At 47.8% G+C, this 20,493-nt stretch overlaps 1 protein-coding gene across 4 annotated transcripts in view; it reads left to right on the top strand.

Moving 5' to 3' along the window:
• Positions 1 to 20,493, top strand: part of DOP1B (DOP1 leucine zipper like protein B) — a 99,903-nt gene that overhangs the window by 35,693 nt on the left and 43,717 nt on the right. For all 4 annotated transcript variants that reach the window (XR_013966418.1, XM_080796745.1, XM_080796744.1 and 1 more), the window contains exons 5-14: positions 2,665 to 2,763; positions 3,089 to 3,212; positions 4,891 to 5,000; positions 5,261 to 5,375; positions 8,535 to 8,655; positions 10,412 to 10,531; positions 12,969 to 13,071; positions 14,179 to 14,370; positions 16,412 to 17,096; positions 18,925 to 19,196. Coding sequence is in view for 3 of the 4 variants with exons in the window: in XM_080796745.1 (XP_080652871.1) it covers positions 2,665 to 2,763; positions 3,089 to 3,212; positions 4,891 to 5,000; positions 5,261 to 5,375; positions 8,535 to 8,655; positions 10,412 to 10,531; positions 12,969 to 13,071; positions 14,179 to 14,370; positions 16,412 to 17,096; positions 18,925 to 19,196 (1,941 nt within the window). In the remaining variant the exon portion in view is untranslated. The remainder of the gene's footprint in view (positions 1 to 2,664; positions 2,764 to 3,088; positions 3,213 to 4,890; positions 5,001 to 5,260; positions 5,376 to 8,534; positions 8,656 to 10,411; positions 10,532 to 12,968; positions 13,072 to 14,178; positions 14,371 to 16,411; positions 17,097 to 18,924; positions 19,197 to 20,493) is intronic.

Here is a 20,493-nt window from a genome sequence, read left to right as displayed (position 1 = left end):
CCTTTGTCACACAGCCCACTGTCTGCTCCTCTCGCTCCCCGCTCCTCCAGTCACTGTCTCTCAGTCCTGCTACAGCTGTCGTCGTCCTCTCCTCTCCTCTCTCAAATCTAGATTGTCAGGGCCCTTCCAGTGTCCAACCTCAGGCCCTTTGGAGGGCTGCTTGCTTCCCTGGCAAGGCCATCCCTTCTCATGACCCTGCTGGATCTTTGTCTTCTCCCCAAGCTTAGGGCCTGTGTGTCTAATGGCCTACAGTCTTTCGCCACCTAGTGGTGAACCCTAACAGCTTGTGTCTCCATTTTCACTGCCTTTCTTCCTTCAGTTTCATGCTCGCTTGGACTTTGCCATAATTTTCCGACGGGCTCCTCCCCATCCCGTCCTCTGCCCATCCAGGCTTTTTTTTTTTTTTTTTTTTAATCACTCTTAGCTCTTTGCTTTGCTAAAGCAAAGCCTTGCTCATATCTATACTGTGCTTGAAAAATATCTGGATTCCTCTTGCCTACAGATAAAGTCCAAACTTGAGAGTATTTTTTTTTAATTATTTCTATTAGCATATAACATACTGTTTGCCCCAGGGGCACAGGTCTGTGAATCATCAGGCTTATGCTTTGGCGTAGCACTCACCATAGCACATACCATCCCCAATGTCTATAACCCAACCACCCTCTATTTTAAGTCCACTCCCAACCCACCCATGCCTTACCCTCCCTTCAGGCCTTCTGCCCTCCTGAATGGACTGCCCGGGCTGGCCTGCAGGTCTGTGATGCCACCTTGCTCCTTGCCCTTACCCCCGATCCCTTCTCCACCATCTCCACACACATCTTTCCTGTCCTTCTAGCTCAGCCTTCTCACAGAGTTTTGTTGTTTTCCCCAGTTGAAAGATCTTTCCCACCCCTCTTCAGAATGCTCATAGCTTTTTATTAGCATTTTTCTTTCGGCTCTTCTGTATCATGTGTCTCTATACTTGCAAAAGACACAAACTATGTACTGAATTGGTTTGGAATCCATTTGACAGAATGTCTTTGGAATTTCAGGTTACCCAGAAGTTCCTTTTGGAACTGAAAGACATTCCTTTCTAGGATCATGGAAGTTGAGGTCTTAGAACCTCACCCTCTGGTCCAGGCCTCTCCAGGTCTCAGCTGGAACATGCGAGGCCCGTAGCTAACCAACTCTCCAGTGTCACCCTGTCCGTTTACAGCCTCCTTGGGGGCTTCTGGGTATCACCTAAAACTGGCCGTGTATGCGGCAGGCAGGGAGACACCAAAGAGAGAGGCCGGCCGCTCCAGATCCATAGGCGGCCAGTTGAATAAGCAAGAGAACTAGAGAGGCTTGTCTTGGGTGGCCACAAGTCCAGTAGAGTTCCACGTCTGTTCTGAAGAAAAGATTCACAGCGGCCGTACTCTGTTTTTTTTTTTTTTAAGATTTTTATTTATTTTATATTTATTTATTTGACAGAGATCACAAGTAGGCGGAGAGGCAGGCAGAGAGAGAGAGAGAGGGAGGCAGGCTCCCCGCTGAGCAGAGAGCCCAGGACCCTGAGATCATGACCCGAGCCGAAGGCAGCGGCTCAACCCACTGAGCTACCCAGGCGCCCCAGTACTCTCAGTTTTGAAGGGGAAAAAACATTTTACTGATACTATAAAAATCTAATTGAAACAGAAGAAAAGGGAAGTCTGTGCACAGGTGAAGGCAATAGTAACCACTAAAGGAGAATAAGACAGAATTCCATCAAATCGGGTCCTTAACGACAGCTGGCCTCGCTAGCTGGGGAAGGCCTGTGGAGACAGCCAGGCCGGAGTCTGGGCGGAGGGGCCTCCCCTCTGCTGGGACTTCCAACTGATGATCCCCATAGGGCAGGATTTATAGGGCAGGTGATGGGGTCTGACGTTAAACAGTTATTCACCTACGTGCAGTTTGGAGCGAGCTGCATTCCTGTGTTATCATGTCTTTACATCTTCAAGGAGCCTGGGCTGGGTGTGTTTGCCTCCCCTCACGGATTCCATTCCGAGGGACCGCCCCAGCCCGGAGCAGGAGGGGATGCAAAGCAAATTTCATAGCTCTTGGCATCCAGACCAGAAGGTCCAGTTCTGATTGGCAGGCCAGCTGATGTCCACTAACCAGGATCCCGAGGTCACCTATGTGGCGTGAGTCTCAAACACATTTTTTAACCTACCTGTGTATGTGCAGGTCAGGGTGGCTGGTTATGCAGGACAAATCCCAGAAACCATCCATACAATTCAGCACCCACCTGCCAAATCTTAAAAGTCTACATAGCAGCCTTAACTGGGCTCAGTAACGTATACCGCGCAGGTGTTCTCAACACTACATCTCTGTCGCAAGGCTGTGTCCCTCGGGAACTTGAGAAGCGGGCAAGGCAAGCAGAGTGCACACACAGGACCTGGAAGGAGGTGAGGCGCCGCCAGCTCCACAGGTCAGCCAGGTCACGTCTTGTCCACGACCTCCTCCAGCACACATTGCCTGCCAGGGTCTAGGGCTGGAACCCGCGTTTCCCACATTTACACCTGACTGTTCAGTTCCTGACCTCACACAGTGGTTTCAAGGTTCCCAGTAGAAGTTACTCTCATTTCTGTGACTGTAAGCAGTAGTCCGCCAAGTACTACTAAATGTCTGGGGAGTGAAATGTTCATGCTGTCTTATCGTTTACAGGTAAAGTCTCTGTGTGCCTCACTGTTGGACTCAAATGTCCTGGTGCAAAGAAATAACCTGGAAATTGTTCTGTTCTTCTTTCCATTTTATACCTGTCTGGTAAGTCGTCTGTGTTCTTCCGGGGAAGTCACTGGTGTTTCCTGAGGACATGGGGCAGGTGGGTTGGACCTCAGAGCCACTTTGTGATCACCGTTTGCTTTCAACCAAAACAACTTTTCAGTTCTTGTTCCTTTTTGTGAGGAGGATGTTTCTGTAGCAAAAACTGCATGGCTTCTGGCCGTGGGCCTTGCGAAGAACCAACTCCTTTTGAGAACTTTCTTTTTAAGATAAAGCTTTGTAGACTGGTAAGAGAGGCCACGTGTCCGAAAGCCAGTACTCTGCTGCATCATCCCTTTGCGGTAAAGTGTTCTCTGTCCTCCAACAGGACTCCAGTGAGCGAGCCATTCCCCTGCTCAGATCGGACCTCGTGCAGATCCTGTCAGCGGCCACCCAGACCTTACTGAGGAGAGACATGTCTCTGAACAGAAGACTTTATGCGTGGTTACTAGGTACTGAGCAGTGTCCAATAAGTGAAAGTCAAAGTTAAAGTGAAACCTTTTAGTGCTGATTTTTGGAACAAGTTTCAGTCTTGGTGATAACGTTTCTGAATCATAAGATATGGAAAGATAACACGCTGACTGAATAGGGCCTGGTCAGCTGAGTTCTGCCTACGCTATAGCTTTGGTTATGTTACAGGTATTTTACTTAAAAACAGGGATGTAAGTAAGTGGGATATCTATTGAATATTGAACATTGAATTCCACTTTAAGAAGCTTGAAATACCGCCAAAAAAAAAAAAATGTAGCTAAACCTTATTCAAGTAGAAGCCTGCTGCTACAAAGAAGTCTCATGGGTTTGGGGGTGTGAGAGAAGATCCACAAATGTTATAGTTTTTGTGTAAAAGGAGGTTTGGCCTGGATGGGAATGTCTGTGGCATTGACATCAAGTTTTGGAAGACATTTGGATGACTTAAGGGGAGAGCTTGAGAACCCAGGCTTCTCTTTCTGCGGACAGCCTCTAAACTCGTAGGAAAAGAGCCCCTGACTGTCGGTTGGAAGGCCTCATAGGGACAAGAGTCCAGGAAACCACAGGGCTAGGAGGCGAGCGCTTTCTGAATTTTATAAATTCCCACGTTTATGTTCCTGAGCAGAAGTTGTATACAAAGCGACCATGAAAAGACTCCATAGTTTTTTTTCTTTTTTAAGAGCAGTTTTAGGTTCACATCTAACTTACTAAGAGGAAGGAACAGAGAGTTCCCAGCTTTCCCCAGGTTCCCCCTCCCCCCACCAGGGTGGCACATTTGTCATAGTCGATGAACCAGCGCTGGCACGTCATCACCCAGACTGTGTGGTTTCCATCAGGGCTCGCTCTTGCGGGTGTGCTTTCTGTGGGTGTAGACAGATGTGTGAGGACATGTGTCCACCATGACAGCATCCATGCAAAGTAGTCTTACTGCCCTAAAAAAATCTTCTGCTTCACCGCTTTTATAACCCTCAACATGGAGGTCTTCTCACGCCAGAGTCAGAAAGTTCTCTGCAACCCTTTATTTCCTCTTTTCTCCCTGATTACAGAACTTTCCGAACCCATTGCATAGAAGTTTATGAAGGATTTCAAGAAGAATATTTACAGGCTCTTTAAGCATTTTTATCAAAAGGATGATTTTGCTAAATGATCAGCTCTGTCCTAGTTGACCTTGACTTGCTGTGTATAGAGAGGACCCAGGATCCAAGTCCAGTGCTAAGTCCAACCTATTAGCCTCAGCGTCAGAGCCCATGCTCTCTCCTTATACCATGAGTTGCCCTCCCTTGCCCCAAAGACCTACAGACTTACCCAAAGCTCAAAATAAGGGCATATATATGAGAACAGCTTGGTTTCACATACTGTCATACAGACACTGGTTTTACAAACTGATCCTTGTTCCTTTAGATCTTTGTAATCAGACAGTCGAAGACACTGAGGGTGAATTCTCAGGACAAACTAAATTGATGCCTGTTGAAGTGGAGTCCTTAGTACCCCCACATTTTTCTCAAAAGAAGAAAATGTGACTTAGTCTTGCCAGATTGGAATTTGGTTTCTGTTGGAGGAATTCTATTTTTAAAAATGCTGGAGCATGAGACCTTTGCACAGGATTATGTACTTTAAAATTGTAGATCTTGTTAACAGCTCATGATCCTTGTTCTTTTATAGGTTCAGATATTAAAGGAAATACCATCGTGCCAGAATCTGAGCTCTCAAATTCTTACGAAGACCAGTCCTCGTATTTTTTTGAAAGATATTCCAAGGATCTTTTAGTTGAGGTAAAGGAGCCTTTCTGGAAAGTAGATCCCAGTCAGAACATTCCTGATCATGGTTCCTCTGTGAATTGATGGGCAGGACCTCAAAGCAGACATGGGGCATGTCCTGGATCCACGGTGGGGAAACCTTCTCTGTGCTCATTCCGTGCCGTGTGACTGGTTTTCTCTCTATCCCAGAGTTTTTACAAGTAGAACAACCAGTAATGTCAAACTGTGCTGTGTACAATATCCTGATCTGTGGCTTTAAAAACAAAACAAAACAGGGTCTAGCTGAAATACTGCACCAGAAGTTCTCAGACGCCGACGTAGAGGAACGTCACCACGCGTACCTGAAGCCGTTCCGAGTCCTCGTCAGTCTGCTCGATAAGCCGGAAATAGGTAATGTGCGAAGCGCGGTCACCATCATGAGCCCAACGTGGATTGCCTGTGTGAGACACGACGGCATGTTATTTTGAGTGTAATTCCATCAGAGCTTCCAAATCTTGAAGTGCTTCAGCCCGGTTATGTGTTCAGTTGCCGTATCTAGGCACCACTTACGAGTTTTGCACAATAACGTGAGCACTTTTGTTAGAAAAATCCTTTGAGCTCCTACTGTGCACATCTTGGTGTGCGCGTACAGAGCACGTACCGTACTGACTTCACGAGAATGTTCCTTCTGTCAAATATCAGGCTTCAAGTGAGCTTTGATTTTATTTTCAAGGGAGGAGGAGACCCTCTCTTGGCTCAGTCAGGTAGGCGTCTGCCTTCCGCTCAAGTCATGATCCTGGGGCCTAGGATCGAGCCCCACAGCGGACTCCCTGCTTAGCGGGGAGCCTGCTTCCCCCTCTCTCCTTGCTCCTCCCCCCTGCTCATGCTCATGTGCTTTCTCTCTGTCAAATAAATAAAACCTTTAAAAAAAAAAATCTTAATATCCAGTCACTTGAACACCATAATGGAGTCTCCATTTTACCCCTGGGATTTCAAGGGGTTTTTTGTTACTGTCTGTTTTTAAAGATTTTATTTGAGAGAGCAAGAGAGCATAGGTATGGGAAGGGGCAGAGGGAGAAGGAGAAGCAGATGTGGGGCTCGATCCCAGGACCCTGGGATGAGCTGAAGGCAGATGCTTGACTGACTGAGCCACCCAGGAGCCCTGAGATTTCAAGTTTGATGGTGTCATCTGAGCGCTCAGGATTTGCACACTGCCTGGTAGCTGTTTGCAGAGAACAAGAATCGATGGCTTTACTGAGGTCCCTTCTCCCTCTGCTCTTGGGGTGGAGGTTGGAGACCGTTTATTCATTCAGGGACAGGCATGGAGCATTTGCTGTGTGGCAGGGATGATGCTAGCTAGGCTCTAGGGATGCGAGGGGGAAAAAGGCATCCAGTCAAGTTGTAGGAAGGGAGACTCTGAGGTCCTCATGTGTTTTTACTGTCGTTAATCGTAACGGCTGACATTTATCGAGCATTTTTTTGTGTGTGAAGTGATTTGTACACATCATTTACATCTCCCTACGTACCTCCTTGCCTCCAACAACCCTGAAGTGGGTTTTCTCACTATTCCCATCTTACAGACGGAAAGATTAAGGTTGGGCAAGAGTAAGTGATTTGCCAGAGGCTGCCTGGGAGCTGAGATTAAAATGCGGTCTGTTTGACTCTAGAGCCTAAGCTCTCTGACAGGACACAGCTGCGTAAGCTGACTGCACGCAGACCCACCACATCCGAGATGCTCGGTCATGGAACACGGATGACCTTGTATCCCGTGACACGTACAGCTCTAGCTGCTCTTGACCAGACTCAAAGCATGAAGCGTTTGTCCCTCCAAGCTCTGGCCTTAAGTGCCCCTGAGCGTGCCCTGTGCCCTTCCCCCTGTCCCTCCTCTCCTCTGCTACCTCAGTCAACCGGCGATGGCTCTACGTCTTTGTGTGGAGTGACTGCGGCTCAGAAAAAAAATCGTGATTTCCGCTAAAAGATGAAGTGAGCTTTGTAAGTGTATTGGGAACTTCCTGCATAACTTGGGGAAATAACTAAAGAAAAAATGTAACCGCATTTTGGAGGCTGGGGGTTTTATGTCTCGACCTTGACCCTCGGTGAGCCAAGTGAAGTGTTGCTGCCATCTTGGGCTCCAGGTCAGCGTTTCCAGAAGGGGATGAATGTCAGCCTTCTGCCCAGTCCAGCCGTCTGATTTTCCTGTCTGTTCCTTTCGTTGTCCCAGGGAAGACATACTTGGGAGGCAGAGGAGTGGGTTATACAGAAGTAGCTGAAGGGGCAGGGCTGTCATTGTTTTGCTGCCAGGTGTCCCCCGCTGCCTCATTTCCTCCTTCAGTCATGGCAACAAACTTGCCTTCATTTGTAAGAAGCATTCAGCATCCTTACACCGTAGATAAAATATATGTGGGGCTTTTGGTGAAACAAGTTTTCTCAGAGGCACATCCTCTGTTTTTGTGAAAAAGAAGCATAAAAGAATGGATCAATCAGTCTGCTGGCTGCTTTTTAACACATATGTTGACAGAGCTTTCATTTCCTTTGAATCGGTCCAGTTTTCCTCCCTTGTACACGTGGGTGAGGGGTCATTCCCTTCCCTGCCTGGCGGTTGCTATGTACGCAGCAGGAATGTCTAGCTGCCTTCCACCTGCCTGGTCGGCAGGAATGTTTCACTAACCTGCAGCTGGTTCCATTCTTTTGTGCCATTTAGAAAGCTTTTCAGGAGTGGTGGCATTTCTTTTGTGGGATACCAGCTCATGATTAAAAGATTTTGGAGGGGTACCTGACTGGCTTAGTCGGTGGAGCATGTGACTCCTGATCTCAGGGTCATGAGTTCGAGCCCCAGGCTAGGTGTAGAGATTACTTTAAAAAATAAAATAAAAAAGGGGTACCAGGCTGGGGCAGTTGGTTAAGTGTCTGACTCTCGGTTTTGGCTCAGGTTGCAATCCCAGGGTCATGAGATTGAGCCCCTCATTGGGCTCGCACTCGGCCTGGAGTCTGCTTGGGTTTCTCTCTGTCTCTCTCTCTCTGCCCTTCCCACCCCTGTGCTCGCTCACACTCTCTCCAAAATAAATAAATCTTAAAAAAATAAATAAAAATGTAAAAAAAAATTTTAAAAGAATGTAAAATAGAAAAGTGGTCCTACTCATTGGTATTTATTCTGAGTAGCATCTCTGGCCAAGCAGTTTGTGCACACTTACACACCCTGAGCGTACATCCTGGCTCCCCCAGACAAGTCTGGCTTGGATGAGTTCCTTCGCCTCTCGGTGCCTGTCCCTTATCTGTCATCAGTGCAGCAGTGCAGTACCTGGTCTTATGGCTATTGTAAGGAGTAAATAAGGTTTAACCAATAGAAAATGCTTAGAACAGTGTCCAGCACATGGTAAGCACTACAAAAATACTGGCCATTTTCACGGATGGTATTCCCCAGCTAGAGTTGTCATTGCCAAACTGAAGTTTCTGAGCATTTTAGACAATAAAATTGTGTGTGCAGTTATGTTCTCTTTTCACGCATGTGTCATTTACTGATGTAAACATGGATTGTTCATCTTTCTCTGACCGTTTTAATTTTAACTGCAGGGCCTCGAGTGGTTGGGGATTTGTTTCTCGAAGTCATCCGGGCCTTTTATTCTTACTGTGGAGATGCACTTGGCTCCGATCTTAAACTTAGTTATACCCAGAGTGGAAACTCGCTAATAAGGTATGGGTTTGGCCCCCAGCTTCACACTTCTTCCCCCCTCCCTTATGGCACGAGTCTCGTTTCCCTGCTGTTTATTAGAAACTGTTGGGGCTAGAGAACATGGGCACGCAAGGGATCACACCAGCCATGAAGATAACTGATGCTCTTGAGTCCGTCACCACGAATGGCCTGTTTCCTATCGGCTGGCGTCAGAGGCGTGTAAGCTAGTCTCTGCCCAGCCTGGGCTGTACAGACCCTATTTACTGGCGGGTGCGCAAGCTGTTGAAGGGCAGCTGGACCTGGTGTCCCTGTGCGGTGACTTACAAGGGAGGACGGCGGGGGCTGAGAGAAGATTGGGAGGTGGAGCCAGGGTCCAGCGGCAGAGGGGACACCCAGCCAGGGGCTCCCCAAGGACATGTGCTGCAGGACCCCGAAGGCAGAGCATGTGGGGTTCTGGACCTGGCAGGGGTATTGTCTTGGAACGTGTGGTTTTCTCTCAACCCTGGGTTTTGTTCTTGCTCTTTTTTCTTTTTTTTTTTTTTAAAGATTTTAGTTATTAGACTGGTGGTGGAGTGGGGAGAAAGGGTTGAGGGAAAAGCAAGCTTCCTGTGGAGGAAGGAGCCCCACACGGGACTCAATCCCAGGACCCTGGGATCATGACCTGAGCCGAAGACAAGACACTCAACTGACTGAGCCACCTGGGTGCCCCTTGCTTTTGTCCCTTTTCAGACAATACAGTCTCTTCCTCTTTACTTTATCCTTGATGTAATTTCCTTCGGCCTGAATTGGCATTGGGTATATTGAAAATACAAATCTATTTGAAGATTTCTCTGGCTTCTCAATTGTAAATGTACGAAGAGTTCTGAGTGTTTGCTCTTTTTCTCCTAGAATGTTTGTTCTTTTCTCCTAGAATTATTCTTCTGAATGTGAAAGTAATACATGCCATTTGTGGAACATACCGATATTTGAAGGTATCAAGAAAAAAGATATCACCCACAGTCCCACTGCCCTTGAGAGAAACACATGAAACATTTTCATTTCTTTCCAGACTTTGAATGCGTACATTAATATATAGCTGCGTATCTTTTATTTTAAAGATGGAATTACAGGGCTGCCTGGGTGGCTGGGTCGGTTAAGCGTCCAGCTCTTGATTTTGGCTCAGGTCATGGTCTCAAGGTCATGGGGTCAAGCCCCGTGTCAGGCTCCACGGTCAGCAGGGAGTCTGCTTGAGATCCTCTCCCTCTGCCCCTCCCCCAGCTCGTGCATCGCTCGTTCTTTCTCTCTAAATAATATACAAAGATGGAATTATGTTAGCTATTTAGTTGCCTGTTTTTTTTTAAATGCAAGTTGTGGGTAACTCTCCTGTCTTCTGCAGTGGAGCGTAACTTTGCCTTAGGTTCCTCAGTAAGGATTTATACTTGTTTAAATAAATCCTGACTGACCAAATGGGTGTACCATGTTATTTCACCAGTAGGGTATCTAAGGCCTCACAGATGGGCTAAAACTGCTTTCCTTTACCAGATTATTTTCACAGTAGCTCCTGTACTTATTCCTAAGAGAATGGCTCAGTGTAAATATTGTTTATACAATGTAAATGTTATTTAGGATGGCGTTATGCAAACTCTTTCCTATATCAGGCCAGTAACATTTTTACCTTTATTGGGATTTGTCTGTCTCTCTAGAAGTAAGTAAACGAATTACAGTTTTCCAGACATGGTGTTCTCATGATAGACGGCTTCTCATAGATGCATTCATGAGCATCTGCCTTCCTTTACAGTGCAATAAAAGAAAACAGAAATGCCTCTGAGATTGTTAAAACAGTGAATTTGCTGATCACGTCCCTCAGCACAGACTTTCTCTGGGACTATATGACCAGGTGTTTTGAGGACTGCTTTAGGTAAGTATCCAGTTTGGGATTATGGAATGTTCAGGAGGCTTTTGTGGTTTCATAACTGTTAATGTGGCTCAGGTTGGGTGGTCTCTGCTGAGCACATGATGGGAAAGAATTCTCTTAAAATTGTAGTAGAATAAAAAAACATTGCCGGTAAGAAGCCTCAGGTACTCTATGCCCCATAATTCTGGGGCTTCCTTATTTATTAGTTCTAAGTCGAGAAAACCTTCTGCATTTTCTCGTTACATTGACTGGATACATCTGCACGCAGCGTTCCCGGAGGCTCATTTGTTTAAGGGGGTTGAGATCTGTGACTAGAGTGCATGGTTTTAAAATCATTAGTCTTCTTAAATTCTTACTGAAATTTTTGTATCACTGGTCAGATAAAAGCATTAAGGTCTTAAGCTGCCATGAGCAGCTTTATGTCACCGTTCATCTGGTCAGTGACTTGTACCACCTGGCCGTCGTGGACCGTGGCACGCTCTGGGGAACCACATGCTTCCCTGTCAGCCTATCCCAGGCCCCTCTCCCCACAGCGGGAGGAATAGTGTCATCTCTCAGACCCTGTCTTGTCCTGAGTCACACGGTTAGACTTCCTTGCTGTCACTGTTCTTTCCCTACCTAGAGAAGCTTTCCTTATTGTTTGCTGTGGGCTCTCCTCTGGTCTGAAAGCCTTCCAGGTATACTCATTAGCTCCTCAGGACACCCCAAAGAGAAGCAGACACTTGGATCACATAAGAAAGTCAGAGCCCAGGGACAGGAGGCCCCTCGTGTGGCATTGCGCAGGAAATTTGCAGCAGCCAGCCGAGGCAGGAACCCAGGAATGCCCGACCTCCCAGCTGCTCCCCACTGTGCCCCTCTGTGTCCTCTAGAGCCAGGTCCCGGTGGGCATTCCAGTCTTTGATAAATCAGTTACCTGTAGCCAGACCCAGGGGCAGCAGCAAGGCCATGTTAAACTGAAGCTGGAGTATATTTTGGTCAGCCTGTTTCCATTTAGACTTACAAAGGTGTGCTTTCTTTAAGGAAAAAAAAAGAAAAAAATCAACTACAAAACATTTCAAATTTAAGAAAGAATAAGAAATAATGCCAGACACACACGCACCCATTACTGAAATTATACACTTGGCCATTGTTTTTTAGATTTTTTTTTTTTTTTTTAAGGAATAAAATGTTGCTACCCAGACAGAACTAACTCCCACCTTACAGCACCTTTTCCTTTTGTACTGGGGTTGTCAGTGTCTATCCTGCACCTGACGTTGTCTGTGCTTTTATAACAAGTGTGTACCCAGAGATGACATAGGGTAGTGTGTCCATTCAGGTTTTACACAAGAGGTGTCAAGTTTTGTATAACTTTCTGCATTGTGCCATTCGGGGGCTGGCTGACAGTCCTCCGGAGATCTGTGTATACATCCAGCTGAAACATCAGTTTCCTCTTTTCACTGTTGCAAATAGTACTTTGTCCTGTCTCTTTGCAGACATCAGCTGTGCTTCCCTTAAAGTAGACTGGGGGAGGGGCGCCTGGGTGGCTCAGTGGGTTAAAGCCTCTGCCTTCAGCTCAGGTAGTGATCTCAGGGTCCTGGGATCAAGCCCCACGTCGGGCTCTCTGCCCGCAGGGAGCCTTCTTCCTCCTCTCTCTCTGCCTGCCTCTCTGCCTATTTGTGATCTCTGTCTGTCAAATAAGTAAATAAAATCTTTAAAAAAAAAAAAAGAGAGAGACTGGGGGAGCGGTTGCCGGGTTAGGCGTGCAGTCCTCCAGAGGCATTCCCTTGCTCAGATAAACCCAAGGTAACTAAATGCTAATCTGCAGTGAAGACAGTTAGCTCAGGCTAAGTTTTTGTCCTGGGATTGGAGATGAACCCAAAGTTGTCCTGCTTTGAGAACCAACATGTGTATGTTTTTTTAACTTTCCTATTTAACCACTTCCCTGCTTATTTAAAAAGAAGTATTGCATTTTTGGGACAAGATAGAGCTGACTGCTGAAGCTGCATTTCTCTAGGGGAGCTGGAGAAGCTGAGCAGCTCGTGTGGACGAGCCCATGGGTGTCGTGCGGGTGGAGTGGTGTCAGGATGCTCCCACAGCAGGTGGGACCACCGTTCAGCCTGTGTCTTCTGTAGCCAGGCGGCTGCCCTTGGAACCTGGTTTATTCCTCTTGCTGGAGCTCCAGATCCGCAGGGTGTGACGTCCCACCTGGGCCCGGATCCACCCTCATCTGAACTGGTGACATTCAGGTCTGAGTGAACCTGTTTTGGACACAAGCAAATTCAAGGCACAGACTGACACTTCGGGTCTGATAGTTTTAGTCACTGGAGCTTACTTACTAAAATGACAAAGCTGCCTTTCATTATGTTTGAAATAGAGTAACTTGATTGTACATCATAAGAAATGCTTGAAGTTATTAAAGGAGAAAAAATTGATTTGGCTTTTTTTCCTGTGACTTGTGTAGGCCAGCGAAGCGGACTTTTCCTGTTGGGAAGAGCATCAGCCCTCCCCCGACGGTGTCAGAACTCTGCACCCTCTTGGTGTTCCTCCTGGACGTTATCCCCTTGGTAAGGCCCCTTGCCAGAAGAGGCGGCTCTGTGCTTGCTGCTGTTCACGTTCTCGTTAGTGTCCTTGGCCTGATAAACCTCACCTTCCTGAAAAACGGGTACACGTAATGCACACTTGCAGTGTTTGTTTTAGCGTGGAAGATGTAGCTGAATGTAATCTCCTATGCCTTTTATGTCTTATTTAAAAGAGGTTATAGGGGCGCCTGGGTGGCTCAGTGGGTTAAAGCCTCTGCCTTCGGCTGAGGTCATGATCCCGGGGTCCTGGGATCGAGCTCCACATCGGGCTCTCTGCTCAGCAGGGAGCCTGCTTCCCCCTCTCTCTCTGCCTGCCTCTCTGCCTACTTGTGATCTCTGTCTGTCAAATAAATAAATAAAATCTTTAAAAAAATAAAATAAAAGAGGTTATAACTCTGAGCCAGTTGTAAGTGGCCTGAGCCGAAGTTTTGTCCAGCAGAGATGACCTGGCATCACCCTGCACTTTGGTTCTTCAGGAGTGGGAGTAAAAGTATTGCTACGTAAAACTGTGCCGTTGGCTAATTTTCTCAAAGGAAACGAATTTCCTTAATATAGAAATAAACCTGGCAGTGATTTTCTATCAAGAAAGGTAAAGACAGGGGCGCCTGGGTGGCTCAGTGGGTTAAGCCTCTGCCTTCGGCTCGGGTCATGATCCCAGGGTTCTGGGATCGGGCCCCGCATCGGGCTCTCTGCTCACCGGGGAGCCTGCTTCCCCCTCTCTCTCTGCCTGCCTCTCTGCCTACTTGTGATCTCTGCCTGTCAAATAAATAAATAAAATCTTTTAAAAAAAAAAAAAAAAAAAAGAAAGGTAAAGACACTTGAGGGGCGCCTGGGTGACTCAGTCAGTTGAGTGTCTGACTTCGGCTCAGGTCACGGTCTCAGGGCCCCGGGATGGAGCCCCGCATCGGGCTCCCTGCTCAGTGGGAGTCTGCTTGTTCCTCTGCTCACACTCCCACCCCCGCTCACTCTCGCTCTCTTATATCTCATAAATAAATAAAATCTTTTTAAAAAATGGACTTTGTAAGGCGCCGTTTTATTTTTTCTGACCAGAAATTGGAAACCTGTAGTTAAACTCATGTCTGTTTTCCACAGGAACTTTACTCTGAAGTGCAAACCCAGTACCTCCCTCAGGTGCTGGGCTGCCTGGTGCAGCCTCTGGCTGAGGAGATGGAGGCGTTGAGCTTACCCGAGCTCACCCAAGCCTTGAAGACGTGTTTCAAAGTGCTCAGCAAGGTCCAGATGCCACCGTCCTACCTGGACACGGAGCCCACGAGTGGAAGCACGGTACGGCCCTGGGGCGCGGACGTGGTTCTCTGGGCTTGGCTTATGCCTTCCTGGGAGTGGGAAGTAATTAGGGTGGGCTAGCGTAGAGATAAAGACCAGAGGATATAAAGTTATTACCTAAAATATGCTTCTAGAATCCTCAGACGCTTCCCAGAAGCTTTTAGCATGCAAGCTGACCACCCCCTTCCTTTGCCCACCCCCGCCACTCCCCCCTGCAGGTACTGGTTTGATTTGGCCCACTGTCCAGATCTTGTTGTGTGTGTGTGTGTGTATTTTTGTGGTGTTGGTGTCTTTTTAGACACATAAGTGAAATACTCGTTTACTGCAATAACAAAGTACCACTGACCGAGGGGCTTCAGTGGGAGGGAGTTACTGCCTCCTGGTTTGGAGGTCAGAAGTCTGAGGCCACCATGTGGGCGGGGATGGTTTTCTCTGGGGAGGGTTGGGGGGAGCCGGCTCCATCCTCTGTCCCAGCTTCTGGTGGTGCTGGCAGGTTTTGGGGTCCCCCTGCTGTAGGCTCGGCATCCTGCTCTGTCTTCATCCCCACCCTGTGCGCAGATTTCCTTTTTGTAAGGACATGGGTCATGTTGGATTTGGGCCCAGCTAGTGAGCTCATTTTAACTTGACCATCTGCAAAGTGCCTGTTTCCAATAAGTTCACATTTCCAAGTACCGGGGGTAGGACTGATTCATCTTTTGAGGGGGACACAGTTCAACCCATAACATACACTGTTCTCTGACTTGCTCTGGTTCTCAAACAGTGTTCTGGGGACCTCATTCCGTACTGGTTTATGTAGAAGCTTCTTACTCTTGGATGACTTCTGTGTGCTAGTCTGTGTGTGGCTTTCCCGTGTCTTCCGCGCTTCCCCTCTCAAGGGCATTTAGGTGATTTCTGGTTTTTCATTGTTATAGGCAGCACTGCGCTAAGCTTCCTTGCGCAGCTGGCTCGTGGTTGCAGGTTTCTCTGAAGGATCAGTCCCCTCTTGGTGGGTTGCAGTCAAACCCATTTCCTTTTAAACTGGGAGAGATACATGCTCCTTCTAAATTGGCACGGATGCTGCCAGACGGTCCTCCCAGAGGACGGTAACCAGTCAAGAGCTGGGGGCCTACAGTCTTCGGGTTATTTTTATTTTCTATTTTGCTTAAAGATTTGAAACCTCAGCCCTTGACACCCGTCCAGTGCAGCTGCGGGCTGGAGCACAGGCCGACTGGGTGGTAGACACCCAGAAAGGGAGCTGCTCCCAGTGCTCGCATGCAGACCCAACTCACAGACTGTTAACTTCCTTTCCAGAGTTAGTCCTTTTTTTTTTTTTCTAGCTGTAACAGCTAATAAAAAAGTCCCTTAAATGATTTCAGATACAAAATTTAAGCATGTGTCTTCAAACATAATTATCGATGTTTTATAAAGCGTGGACTATTTCATTCTTCCCTGTAGAGCACAGTGGTTTAAATGCTGGAATGTTTTAAATTTAATGGGATATTAATGACATTAGCAGTGTAAGAGGAGAGGTTGACTGATTAAAGACGGTAGTGTCATCCCTTTGAAGAAGCGATGGAGTGGGCACACGCACACACACTCACACACTCACCAGTAGGTGGGTGGATGGGTACTTATATGTACATGGGTAAACACTTTATTCTGGCTTTCTGCTTTCATTTTATTTCCTCATGCCTTTCTTTTACCCTCAGCCCGACATCCTCATTCAGCTTTTTAGTTTAAATATGCCAGAAACTCTTTTTAAATAACATTTGAACCTTGAACCTAAATAAATAACACGAAGTGGGCTCAAAGCCTGCCTTCCTAGAGAGTGTGGGGCCCGGCAGCCCCCTCTTTGGGCTTGCCCCCTTTCTTCCCCTTGTTGTGCCTTCTTCACTGTATTACACACTTTTACACAGGGGATCTCTTGGTGTAGAAAATTAGGATTTCAAAAAACTGGAAGTAACCTATTCATGATTTGCCTGATTCAGCTGGTATTTGAGTCCCTTGGCCTTACGAGATGTGTACGACACAAATTTCCTTTTTTTTTTTTTTTTCCCCACAGAGTCCAGTAAAAGGTGAAAACAGTGAAGTGATTATAGACACAAAGGCAGTGATTCCGGCTGATGAAGATGCTTCGTTTCCTCCCCTTAAATCTGAAGACAGCGGGATCGGGCTCAGTGCCTCGTCGCCAGAGCTCTCGGAGCACTTGAGGGTCCCCAGGGTTTCTCCGGAGAAAGACGACGTTTGGAAGAAGGGTGGGAGCATGCAGAGGACGTTTCTTTGCATCCAGGAGCTGATCGCCAACTTTGCCCACAAGAACATTTTTGGAGCACAGCTGACAGGGTCCAGAGAAGAGAACAAGTGTGACGAGCCCGAGGGCCGGAGGGACGAGGACGGGCCACCGTGCTCAGCGGGCAGCGACTCGGACAGGAAGAACCCGTGGGACACGAAGCCCATCAGCGTGCCCCAGTTTAAGCAGATGCTCTCAGACTTGTTCACAGCTCGAGGGTCTCCGTTTAAGACAAAAAGTGCAGAGTTGCCATCGCCTCCGCCGAGGAGCCCCGGCCAAAAAAAGGAGGAGGGCTGGGCCGTGGAGCAGGTGGTTGTTGACCTGGGGAGCCCCCAGGAGGGCTGCAGGGAAGCCTTCGCGGCCGCCTGCCACCTGCTGCTGGACTGCGCCACCTTCCCCGTCTACCTGTCCGAGGAGGAGACGGAGCGGCTCTGCGAAGCCCTCTTCCAGCTTCCCGGTGAGAGGGCTGCCCCCCTGGAGTCCGCCCTGAGGAGTCCTGTCATGTGGCCCACACCCTCTCTGCCCCGTGTGTTTTTGTCGTTCATGGTGTGTGCTTTTGACTTGCCACTTAAAGATGGCAGATTGGCGAGGCTGGGACTGTATTTTTAAACTTGAGGAGTCCCACAAAGCCCGTTAAGAGGCCTGGAACGTAAAAGGTGCTTCATGATAAATAGTAAATAGACTATTTCATGAGACCGGTCGTTAAAGATTTGTGTTAGTCTGCTAAGGTTGCTGTAATGAAGTACCATTAAGTGTCTTAAACAGCAAAAATGCATTGCCTCACAGTTCTGGAGACAGAAGTCTGAGATCAGCATATTGGCTGGGCTGTTCTGGAAGGTTCAGAAGGATGTGTTCTAGCCTCTCCCTAGCTTCTGGTAGTTCCTTGGCTCATGGCATCATAACTCCAGTCTTTGCGTGGCTTCCCCCTGTGTACATCTATACGTCCTGTGTTCAGTTTCCTTTTTATAAGGACGCCAGTTACAATGGATTGGGGCCCACTCTAATACGACCTTGTTTGAACTCGTTACATCCACATCAACCCTATTTCCAAATAAGTCACATTCTGAGGTCCTAAAGGGACTTAAAACTGCAACAAATTTTGGAGAATCGGGGGGACACAGTTCACCCCATAACAGGTGGTGTCTTAGCAGCTCAGGCTGCCCTAACAAAATACCATAGACTGAGTGGCTTAAGAAACAGAAATTTCTTTCTCGCAGTTCTGAAGGCTGGAAGTTTGAGATCAGGGTGCCAGCATCGTCACTTTCTGTTGAGAGCTCTCCCCTTGGTTGTAGATGGCCACCTTCTCACAGGGTGCTCACATCCTGGGGGCATGGGGGCATCTCACTGGCGTCTGTTCTTACCAGGGTACTAATCCCATCACGAGGGCCCCACCTCTGAATACCATCACATTAGGCATTGGGGCTTCAACATACGGATTTGGGGCAGACACAGTCCAGTCTGTAGCAGGCAGTGAACTCCTAAAAGAAAAAAGAGAGGAAGGTGGAAAACAAGAAAGAAGTGATTAAGTTGGTAGGAACACAGGACCAAGCCGTGCCCTCTTGTAGTTGTCACAGTTAATTTCCTCTGCAGTTTTCTTGTGGCTCATTAGCTGCACATGACACTGTACTTGGAGGATTGGCACTTAGAATTCAAGTCCACAGTTTATTTGGGGCCTTTTTTTTTTTTTAAGATTTTATTTATTCATTTGAGACAGAGACAGAGCACGAGCCGGGGAAGTGGCAGAGGGAGAATCAGGTTCCCTGCTGAGCAGGGAGTCCAATGTGGGGCTCCGTCTCAGGACCCTTAGATCGTGACCTGAGCTGAAGGCAGACACTTATCCATCTGAGCCACCCAGGCGCCCCTATTCTGGGCCTCTTTGAAAGCTAATGCCATGTGTCCTACCATCAAGAGAGCCTTAAAAAATTGTTTTGAGCTCTATACCCACAAATGTGGATTTACTATATGTAAATTTAAAAAAAACTTTTAACACGAGTTCCACTGTATGTAAATTTCTAAATAAATAAATAAAAGGCACTCTGAGTCATCTCAGAGCCCTGAGATTGACATTTTCAAAAGTCGAATAACCTGACAAGGTTTTAAAAGCAGACTGAGTGTCCTTTGTCCTCTGGCCCTGAGTGATTACTGATAATCATGGCACCACCAGAAGGTTACTGTCACACTGCTGGCCACCTGACTTGTGGATCTCAGATCTCAGAGTGTCTCCGAATCTGCACAGTGCGAGCCATCATCACGTGGTTCTGTCTTTCTGACTGGCTTCCTTGCAGGGGCCGGCGATTGCAGCTTCCCGTCCTGGCTGAGGTCCCTCATGACCGTCAGCTGCTGCGTGACCGACTGCTTCCTCCAGAACATGGCCATCTCCACCCTGCTGGAGGTGATCAACCATTCCCAGTCCCTAGCACTTGTCATCGAAGACAAGATGAAACGTTACAAAAGCTCTGGACACAACCCATTTTTCGGCAAGCTGCAGATGGTGACAGTCCCTCCCATTGCTCCAGGGATACTGAAAGTCATCGCAGAGAAGACTGACTTCTATCAGGTATGCCCCACTGGGCGGAGGTGGGCGAGACCCTCTTCCCAACCGTCTGTTCAAAGCTGTCCGCGACGTGGTAGTCACTCTCCTAGGGACATGGCGGCTCTGGTGACAGCCCCAGAGGGCTGCTGGAGACCTGTGCCCGCCTGGTCTGTCCCTCTCTCCCAGGCTGCAGCCCAGTTTCTGGCTCTGCTCAGTTTTAGGCTGACTGGACTTCATGTGTAAGGATTGTTAAGTTACCTAAATATATGGAAGAAGAGACTGTACCCTAATTTATAAGGGTAAAGGCTTTGAAGCTAGTTCACCTCAAGGAAAGCTTAGTACTTGTCAAATTTAGGGAAGATTATCGCTGAAGATGGTGAGCAGGTCTTGCGTCCATCTTTGAGGGGACGAAGTAAAATCACTTAAAGCTACATATGATAGGGCTTGTTTAATTGCAAAAAAACCCTAAAAGCAGTTCTGGTGAGCTCATGAGAAAAAGTGAAGTTTCTTATAGGGATAGTGCCCACAGATGTCAAAGGTCAAGAGCGGAATCCGGCTGGGTCTCATGGGGTCTCATCTGGGGGCTCTTAGATCCTGAGGCTGCTCCCTCTGCACCTCGCTTGGCCGAGGGGGTGTCCAGGGGTCACCTAACAAACTTGGTTGCCACTTGACCTTCCGTCTGCCTCAGCACCCTCAAGTTTGTTTCCTGTAGCTAATGATGCTCATATATCTTTCCCGCAAGCCTGAGCTAGAAGGCTGGGGCTGTTCAGCAGTCTGTCAGTGAGGCACCCTTGGGTCAGCGCCTTCTGCTTCTCCAACCTACGCAGCAGTGACAGGGGCCAAGGGGTAGGAGGTCATGTGGGGCCGATGGGGATGTGCCCACTCACCGGGACCTGCGGGGATGGGGCCGCAGACACCCTGGAAAATTTTGACACTTAGAAGAGTTATTTTATATAATTTATGGGTGAATGAGACGTGGAAACTCTACTGTCCCTTCAGGTCCTAACAGCCTGTGCGTTGAAACCCTTTGAAATAGACTGCCTTGGGGCACCTGGGTGGCTCAGTGGGTTAAGCCTCTGCCTTCGGCTCAGGTCATGATCTCAGTGTCCTGGGATTGAGCCCCGCATTGGGCTCTGCTCAGCGGGGGGTCTGCTTCCTCCTCTCTCTCTGCCTGCCTCTCTGCCTACTTGTGATCTCTATCAAATAAATAAAATCTTAAAAAAAAAAAAAAAGAAAGAAACAGGCTGCCTTTTTCCTGTTTGGGATGAGCTCTTCCCAAGCAGGTCACATAACTAAGCCACCTCTCAGCTTTGTTTCTTGT

The sequence above is a fragment of the Martes martes genome (genome assembly GCF_963455335.1).
Source record: "Martes martes genome assembly, chromosome: 1".
Classification (NCBI taxonomy): domain Eukaryota; kingdom Metazoa; phylum Chordata; class Mammalia; order Carnivora; family Mustelidae; genus Martes; species Martes martes.
Note: the sequence above shows the minus strand (reverse complement) of the source record. Positions and strands in the feature narration are given on the sequence as shown.